The 10393-nt window shown below is 38.7% G+C and overlaps 1 protein-coding gene across 1 annotated transcript; it reads left to right on the plus strand.

Moving 5' to 3' along the window:
• The first annotated feature begins 896 nt into the window (after positions 1–896).
• foxa1 (forkhead box A1) lies at positions 897–3957 on the plus strand. Its single transcript, XM_014194608.3, has 2 exons — positions 897–1107; positions 2036–3957. The coding sequence occupies exons 1-2, from the start codon at positions 1036–1038 to the stop codon at positions 3275–3277; spliced, it is 1314 nt and encodes a 437-aa protein (XP_014050083.1). The 5' UTR covers positions 897–1035; the 3' UTR covers positions 3278–3957.
• Positions 3958–10393: the final 6436 nt, after the last annotated feature.

Genomic DNA, 10393 nt, shown 5'->3' on the forward strand with positions numbered 1-10393 from the left:
TGTAAAGGGATAATTATCGCTGTTATTCCCTCATTAATGGGTTTAGAATCGAAGGACCTGGCTGCAACCGCTTGTAGGGCTACCGTCCAGTTAACAGAGCAGAGGAATATTGGGAAGTATGTTTCACGCATATTAAGATGTTGACACTTGTCTTCTCCATTGTCCAGAGGCCATAACATTAAACATGAAACACAGGCCTACGTAGGCTACAATTAAATCCTATATATGGGCATAGTCTGCACATAAATTAAATTATTATAAAGAAATAAACCTTCATTGCTTATAAGTGAATATTTTTCATAAGAATATCCAATATCCTCAGTGCTAACGCCTTCTCAATTCTCGCAGAATTTAACATTTTGATACCTATAGACAACTTTCTGTGAGCCAGAGTAAATATTACCATGACATTGTAGGGCGCGCGCGCCCTTGTGTGGGTAATGGATCATTTGAAATTATAGGCATAAACAGTGACGTTTCTGTTACATTTTATTTCATTAAAATTCCATGATTAATCGTAAAGACCTCAAATACTAGATTGTAATGCTAGTTTCCTGTCTATTTGGTTCATGCCTGGCTTTCTCCATGGCACATGAAATACCTTAATTTATGGATATAATTCCAAGTGCGTAATTGTACAACAACAAATGTCATGCTCGGCTGTTTTTCAAACCCTGCTTTCTGACTGATGGAATGTTTACACACCTTATTAGGGAGGGGAAAACATTATTTTTGACAGGGCTATTTTTCTTTGTAAAGACGCAGAAGAACTGTGGGCACCGGAGGGGTGACTACAGTGAGGGAAAAAGAGCTAGGCAAATGAACACTGAAAAAGTGGGTGGGTTGTACCGCCTACGTAATAGGGGAAGATCTAAACTCACAGGTCACACTGCATTCAACATCTATCTCCTCACTTCTTTACTCTAACCCTCCTGCAACATCCCATCAGTTACTGCGCACCGTTTCCTAGGATACATTTCTCAAAAACTCCAGTCTGAGGAACTGCATGTTTACGATTTGTGGATATCAACCATAATGTTGGGTACAGTGAAAATGGAAGGTCACGAAACGCCAGATTGGAGCAGCTATTACAATGACGCACAAGAGGTAGGCTATGTGTATTTCAGTTTTATTCGATTTGTGTATTAGAATAACAATGAAGTGCTGACTGATTTCCACGTCTTTGTTTTTGCGATGCATGTTTTCTAGCAAACTGCATTGAGTGTCCTTCAAAAAGATTCTAATTGCACAGTGTTTTTGTCGTTGTTGTTGTTTATGGAATACTGGGCTGTTTTGGGCATAGACTTCACTATATGCAACCTGAGGATGTATCCTAAAGAAAGAGAGAGACGGCCAAGCACGCCGGGTGGCAGCAGCGCACATTGCAGTCACAGCAGGCCGAATGCTGACTTGAGATACTGGCACTTTAACAAGAAATAAAATACCATTATACATGTGCGTAAAAATGGGATTTGGCACTGCATATTTACCGGCCATCATGCAGCGAAATCATGGCATATGTTTATCAATGCATGCTATTCGAAAAGAAAGTTGCAGTCAGTGGAATGTTTCAAATCAATCTTAATTCGTTTGTTCCATGCCAATAATAAGATGAATGCACTTTGCTTGACCTTCTGTTTGTGCATAATAGGCCTACATAAAATGTTCATCTAAATGATTGCTTTGCTGGAAAAGCAGCACAAAATCGCATTATATGCCCTAACACAATGAAACAATATTGTTTGAGTTTGAGATGTATCATATAAATGGACCAGGCTGTTTTGATGCTGCTGTTTAAAAGCTCTCAAAATGAATCTCATGTTTTTTAGTCAAATCGAATTAATTAAATTCGTTAAGTTTTGAAATATTTTGTGTTTAACAGCCTAATATTAATCATTATTAATTATTATTGGCTAAACAGTATTACACAGTCGATTTCAGCAGAATAAAAACAAATAATAATAAAAAGTAAGCACTTTGAGTGTGTGGAAGACCAATGCATTGTTGTGATCACATTTCTCTCATGTTATTCCAGGTATATTCGCCCATGGTGAACAACGGCATGAATGCAGGATTGAGTTCCATGAACAGTATGAACAGTTACATGAGTATGTCTACTAATGGAAATATGACCTCAGGTTCTTTCAACATGTCTTACGCCAACCCCGGCCTGGGAGCCGGACTAAGCCCCGGGACAATGACAGGGATGCCCCCGAGCGCGTCCAGTGCGATGAACGGAATGGGTGGAGGGGTACCGTCAATGGGCACTGCCCTTAGCCCCTCGAACATGGGCGCGATGTCGGCTCAGCAGGCTTCCATGAACGCTATGAATCCATACGCGAGCATGAGCCCTACTATGAGCCCAATGTCCTATACTCAGCCCAACCTGAACCGAGCAAGGGACAACAAGTCGTTCAGGAGAAGCTACCCGCACGCAAAGCCTCCGTATTCGTACATATCCCTCATAACCATGGCCATTCAGCAAGCACCAAGCAAGATGCTCACGCTTAGCGAAATCTATCAGTGGATAATGGACCTATTTCCATACTACAGACAGAACCAACAGAGGTGGCAGAACTCTATTCGCCATTCCCTGTCTTTTAATGATTGCTTCATCAAAGTGTCTAGGTCACCGGATAAGCCAGGCAAAGGTTCGTACTGGGCCCTGCACCCAGATTCTGGAAATATGTTCGAGAACGGTTGTTACCTACGCAGACAAAAGCGCTTTAAATGCGAAAATAGAAAGATATCTTCAAGTAAAGGGGACGGAAGGAAAGACCAGTCCGGTTCTGGGTCGCCTTCGAGCGAGAACACCAACAGCAAGACTGGGAATGTGGACTCCAACTCCCTCTCCACCTCCAACCAGTCCTCCAGCCCTCACAGCATGGACCACAGGAGCAGTAGCAGCGCCTCTGAACTAAAGAGCAGCGGGCCACCTCTCCACCCCGTGGCCAGCTCGGCCACGTCCCTGTCCTCTCTCCCTTTACCTCCGCACTCGATGGCGCACGAGTCCCATCTGCACCTAAAAGGGGATCCCCATTACTCATTCAACCACCCGTTTTCAATAAATAATTTAATGTCATCCTCAGAGCAACAGCACAAACTGGATTTGAAAGCCTACGAGCAAGCTTTGCAATACTCTTCCTACGGCTCAAGTATGTCCTCCAGTCTACCTCTCGGCAGCGCGTCCATGGCTGGCAGAGCCATGGACCCATCCGCAATAGAGGCGTCATACTATCAAGGTGTGTATTCCAGACCAGTCCTCAACACTTCTTAGTTTCTTCTCATTTTTACAGTGCTCGATAAAAGGATGACAGAAAACATTGATCATATTTTTTTGTTGTTGCATGCACCTGGTGCATAAGGACTGTTACTTTAATGTATAAGAATGTGTATGAGTAAAATCCAATAGGCCTATACTGTAAAGTGTTACCATTGAATGATTGTATATCCAGTCGTAAATCATTGCTAGTGTATTTAAAACAATTTTGAGCTTGTAAAATAATGTTGTATTCCCCAAACTTGTAGTACCCACAATGAATATGTCCATGTGTTACAATGTGCATGAATGGAGGTCAATAAGGTCTCGTGGAACGCGTGACACAGGTGAAGCAAAAAACCCAGGTTGTTCCAGAAAGCCTACTTTTTTAAATGGATGGTGTCATTTTACGCATTGCTTTCGTTCATTTACTAAATATCTGACAAACATATTTACAACCCAATCTTGTATAACAATCTTAAATTCCACGTGGAAATGCATTATAAATAAAATATGTATTTCTTTATACATGACAATTGTATGTCTTTTGTGGTATTTTTCAAACCAGAAAATGTGTGATTGTTATGTGCAGCCTAATGTCAGCGTTTTATCTTTCTCTGTTTGTTTTGATGTCTCTGCATGTGCTTAACTTATTTCTTGTTCATTTTCAAATAAAACAAATACGATTTATTCACTGATTGTTGGTATTTCTGATGTTCATGTTGAAGAAGCTATTCTGTGCATGAGGCGTAAAATAATTACTATTCAATTACGCAACTGTTCCAACTTTTACGCATATCCAAATATTTCAGGAACAATATGAATTTCAACGTTTTGAGTTTAAATTAAGCGTTACAAAACATTTTCATTACCATTGTAAAGAGAATGTATTAATTATATGGTCTAAAGCTTCTGTCAGAGTGACATATAGACAGCTTTGTTGTTCAGTCTTGTAAGCTATTGCGTAAAATAGTATATCATGAATGTAATTCCATATGTAATTAGGTTATGAACCATTGATAGACACATCTAAAGTGTATTCAATATAATTGTAATATCCCTGTAAAGTTTATAAATGCTAACTGTATTGATGCTCGCTTGGGTTGACGCACCGCAAGTTTTTGATCAATGAGCAAGGCTAAAGCCAAATCTAACAGAAATACAGCCGCAGAGCTTTACCTCATAAAGGATTCGGGCGTGTTGTAAATGGATTTTTAACAATATCATGGAAAGGCCAAAGCATCTTTTTGTGATTCGTAACCCTACATGATGCGGCTCGTGAACCTGAACAGATTTGACTTTGATCATGGTATTTTGTAGACACACATTTTGGCTGAGTAACCGTGAAATGTGTTTAATTATCATGTAATTGCCCCCCGATGCGCAAATAACGTGGAGAATTGAATTGAGTGTGGTGAAAATATCGCGGAGAATTGAGGCTTTATAGGCTTATGCCATAGGCCTGTGGTCTGTGCTTTATTTTTCAGATTATATTTCCACAGACAAATTCAAGCTTGCTTGTTTTAAATCAATAAAATAACATTTTAAGAAGCTATGTTTATTTAGATAATATATTAACTTGTGTTTGGAACAACTGAGAAGCTTGTCTGCGCGTGAGTTTCACATGCTCGAGGCGTACCTTTAGCCTACTCCAGATGAACTGAAATTAATATTAACAATATCTAAAAATCACATTTTGTATGCTTTCAATTGTATCTTATTCAAATCAATTTTGGACTATAATATCCTAAATGGTAACTAATAAAATGTTTCTTGTTGGTAACTTTAAATATGGATAACATTTGGTCTATTGTCCTGCAACGATTGGATATTTTTCCCTGAAGAATTTAGGCTAACGTTAATATTGCATTTTTGTTATTTTCACCTCAAGATGATACATGATTTTGTCAATAGAATGATTGCGATATATGCTATTACAGTCATTTGCCATAATGACAGTGTTCATTAATGAACTACAAGACTATCAAAGAGGGCATGAACCCCAAATTGACACATTTAACGGAGAAACACGCGTACTCCAGATATGATCTAGATTATTTGTGAAGTCGTTTGGATCAAGGTCCCCACCGACATTATTTGATGGGCCCATTATAATCTACTTCATAGACCTACTGTACTTGAAGGTGTACAATGTTGGAGGCAAATAATATGGTATTGACCAGTATATACCTGGCAATAAAGGTAGGTACCTTTAAAATGGTCAAATCAACCCCAGCGGATCATCCAAAATGCACCGAGTAATTCATGTATTTATTCTCCTATATTAAAACTCTCTTGCAAAGTGTCTTTAGCAGATTCCAATAACATAAACCTCAATTTGTGTGGAAAAGGACTCCACGTTTCCATGAGAAATCTTTGAACTTTGGACAGATCTTGTTCATTAGTTTGCCCAGCTGTTGAATAAAATACTTTGCAGTGTGTGAAACCACCTTGTCGAAACGTGAAACAGCAAATAAAAACAGAGAGCAAACCTGTCAGTGACTTGTGTTTGAATCTGATTTAAATCTTTGCTATTAGGGCATACCTCAACGTTCACCTGTGAAAAAGGCAATGAGGTGTTTTTTCTAGGGGATAGGCTACACCGTGTATAATTTACTGTAAGAGCATATTACATTGAAACCCATAATAGCTGTTCACTTTAGTATTTAATAGTCTAAACCAGCAACGCCTTTATGCCCTCATTTAAGATAATATGAATTAATAACTTATGAAGGTACATTTAGTAGTAATTATAAAGACATATGCTTACCCGGATAAGGTTTATTATATACACATCGATATTTACAATAATAAACATGTTATTATTATTATGATTAGGGCATTATTATTATTTATATGCCTAGTTGTCAATTGCCTTGGCGTATAGGTTATACGTGTTTTTCTACACATTAAATTTGAACTACATTATTCAAGTCGTCCAACCTTTAGTAATGTGTGACATATGTTATCAGCAGGCAGTGTCCAGCATGGAGATTTCAGCAGCGCCTTGTTTTCCAACTTATGTGGCATTTCACGTTTCCCCATCAAAAGCCCTGGCGCTTTCTTCACCCTTATGGACAAAAATTTCGACAACAATGCGCAGACCCCTTTACTTCAAAAGCGACCATCAGCGAGCCTACCCGTAGACCTTTCTTCTCCGTCTTTTCATTCTGAGTTTAGAAAGCCACTACAGGGCCAAGGCGCTTCTAATACCTTTTGATGGGGATTGAATTAATTATCTCCAATAACACAATTGTGCTTGGCCAACGAAAAGAGCAAAGCAATACCCCTTCAGATTCAAAGACGAAAGAAAGGAGCTTTCAAAGGCGGAGGGAGAAGAGGGAGAGATCTCTATCCGAAATCAGCTTTAGAAGCAGCTGGTTTTCCATATAAAATTATACGGAAGAAGTTTATTAGGGCTTTGTGTCCTCCTAATATACATCGACTGTCAGGTTGGTGGTCCCTCGGCCTGCCTGCCTGCTACGAGACCATGGTGTTTTGTGTCTTCATTAATCCATTTGAGGCCACAATAAGGGGGTTGTCCCCTTATTGGTTGTTTTTTTTGTTGGTTGCTCTCTTTGCAGGGTAACGGAAAAAGTTGTAACAAACAAAGGAGGATACAGAATAGTGCTATACATCAGCTTTTGCAGAGGACGAAGACAAATGGAAGTTATTCCAAATGTATACCAGCGATCCAAATATGAAATACTAGGCTACCAGTCTGTTAAATAAAATAAGATGTGGGACTATGAACAAACAGTATTTGCTATATAAACTAAATGTTAAAAAATTTGACAATCTAATACGGAACGCCCAAATAATCTATAGTCAAAAATGTAAACCATGCATAGTCTACCTATATCAAAAGGACAACTAATCATATTATGCAACACTGTAAACAACGAGATAGCCAGGAGAATGAACTGTAGCCCACTTTTTATCATTGTGCAATAGGCACATTTCTCTCCAAATGGCATGCTTTTCACATAGGCCAAGGCTTTACAACATATGTGCTTCATGAACATTGTCATTTTTATTGTCAATTAGCCTCCAGTTTCATACATTGTTACTAGAAAAGAAGGTCCATAACGAATAAATGGATGGATGGAGTGCGATAAAGTGGAAGGAAAGACAGGAAATATTTGTTGTCGTTATAGCAACAGGATCAGTCACGCTTTTCTCTGAATTTCATTCACAACTGGGCTGCCTGAACACGTTTTTAATTAAAGCGTATAAAAAGTTGTTTTGTAGTCATGTCATCATGCGATTGGTTCTCAAAATGGGTTCATCGGGATTCCCCTTCTTTTTGATGCACCCGTGTACAATCCTTTACACAGAGACCAAGATAGTACAATTCCCAGGATAAATCAAGGACCAGACTCCAAAATAACATAGTACAATAAATATAAAATGGGCTTCTATAGGCCTAGTCAAGATATATTGAACTGAACCATAATACAAATTGAGACCTATAGGCTAGCCTACATTAGGGATTTTATTTGTACTAGTGTGTGCGATCATAACAACGCGTAACGCACAATTGGAGGCGTGGCCGATTTGGGGATAACCACGTATATCAAAAGTTTTCAGATTTCAACAAAGGGAAAGATTTTGCCTCCCTATTTAGAACAAGGCGGATTATATGACGGAGAAACATACATTGGGAGGACCTTGTGGGATTAAGAGTGGGGACACCCAAGTTGTGCGATCTCCACGGTTACCAGCGCAGATGAAATCGACAAGCTTGTCGCTCGAGCATTATCTGAGGGGAGGGTACTCTCTACCCCTCCTGTCTTTGGACTGCAACTTGAGGGCAACCGTGCATCCAACCATCCAACACAAGTTCTGATTACATAATCGATCTTGTATGGGTACACAAATCTCACCACGGCCATAGCTTTAAAAAAAAATTATTATCGAAGAACAGCGGGAGGAATGTCGGGCTCGTTTGGGTCAACCCATCAATATAAGAAAAATGGAACATACACGATGCGGATATAACCGTTTGGTGTATAATCTGTAGTAAAGGTCGCCTGATCTCTTCGGCCCTCTTATGTTTATAAACTATTAGTATGCAAATAGGGACCACAGAGAGGTAGAACAGGGGGGAGAGAGAGAGAGAGAGAGGGAGAGGTTTTTGGTGCAGGAAAATGAGAGACTGATAAATGAGCAATATATCCATGGACAGTGCCTCTCTCTTTGCATCCATCTCTAGACCACATCTTTTTCTCAAAGTCAGTACACACTAAGAAAAAATGGTTCTTCAAGGGTTCTTTGGGAAGGATGGTTCTATGTAGAACCATAATGATGCAAAGAACCATTTGAGCCCTTCAAAGGTCCTTTGCAGTTCACAAAAGGGCTCTTTGCTCTTTTAGTGCTAATTAAAATGTAGTGATTATTAAAATGTAGGGGCAGCGGCTCATTTGGATATTTGGGGGCATGGTTTGCTCACAGCTCTTTTTGTGCAAGTGTGAGTGAGAGTCATTCCAGTTCATCTCATCTGTTGTGTTATGCCATCACATGTTATTCATCACTATGGCCAGTGATTGGTCTTGTGAAAGACTCACCCTTGCCCATCGGAATACTAGAATGAACATGAACCTTCTTATGATGGGATAAAGGTTAGCCATGTTGGTCAGGGAGTTGGTCAACCATGCCATGTTTGCCAGTGCTGGGATAAGATAGTGTTAAATAATGAATTTGAAGTGTGTATCTACACTGTATGTTTGTTAGCTAGCTACACAGCCAGTTTAAGAGGAATGATTCCATACATTTTCTAATTAACTGCCAAAATTCCATTCAAACAATGCAGTCAATCCACAGCCAGACACAGGCAGAAATCAGTTGATGATAGGATTTAGACAAGTTGTAAATGCAACAATTACTGATATTGTATCATATAATAGCACTCACAGCTTTCCAGGAAAACAACAATTCCAATTAGACTAGTTTGGATTTCTCCCTGACCTATTTGGCTGCCATTTTCACACCGTTGTGGAACTTTGAGGGTTTATGACATAGCCCCTCCAGTAATTTAACAGGATCTCTATGCATTATGAACAGTTGACTAAATCAGTAGTTCTCAATTCTCTACTCAGGGAGGCCCAGGTGTTCCAGAGCTACCACACCTAATTCAACTTGTCAATTAACACAATAATAACACCTACAGAATGTTAACAATATAATATGGCTGACCAGAATAACAAACCCTGTATGGTTCTTCAAAAGGATCCACAAATAACCTTTGAGATTGAGAAAGGTTTTGTATAGAACAATTCTCCATAAAGGTTCTATAAAGAACCATACAAAATGGTGCAATATAGCCCCAAAAAGGGTTATAACCATAGCAGAACCCTTTTTTTGGTGCGATATAGGACCTTTTTTGAATGGTTCTTTATAGAATCTTAGGAAATGGTTCAATATAGCACCAAAAAGGGATCCACTATAGTTAAAAGCAAAATAACCCTTATGTGGTACTATTGAGAACCATTTGTTTTTAGTGTGCAATGCCTTTGTCAGAATCTGGCCAATTAGGATATGACAATAGCCAAAATAATAGTGCCACGGACAAAATACAAATGTATTAAAATAAAGAGATTTAAAGCTCTGCTTAAAACATAATTCTATAAAACCTAGAATGAAGTTCAAGTTCCATGAAATGGATATGCATGGACTACTGGAGTTACCAAAATATACCCCTCTCTATATACTTTGACCTACTTTGAATACTTCTAAAAACTTAATATTGCTTCATAAAACCTTTAGTCAGCGAGAGAACAAATACGACAGTTGTGTAATTTAGAGAATTTTGTCATATGGATCTTACAAAATGAATATCAGAGGTAGTGGGTTTATTTTTTTACTCTTTAAGACCTGTTCTAAATTAGCACACTTTGAGAGCTGAACCTTAGATACACAGAAGTGTTAAAAAAGACAGTTTTATCTTCAAATAGAAGTTTATATCAATCCATAGGGATATAATGGTCGTGACTGAGTTGAGAAAGTACTATATAAAAATGAAGAAAAAAAGTCCTGAGAATAAAATACAATTTTTAGTGGCCGCTAATAATGTGACACCTTTTTTCTTTGAGTATAGTAAATACTGTTGAGTTACCAGAATAAAGGATGAAACCA

This window comes from Salmo salar, chromosome 01 (assembly GCF_965601325.2).
Source record: "Salmo salar chromosome 01, fSalSal1, whole genome shotgun sequence".
NCBI lineage: Eukaryota > Metazoa > Chordata > Actinopteri > Salmoniformes > Salmonidae > Salmo > Salmo salar.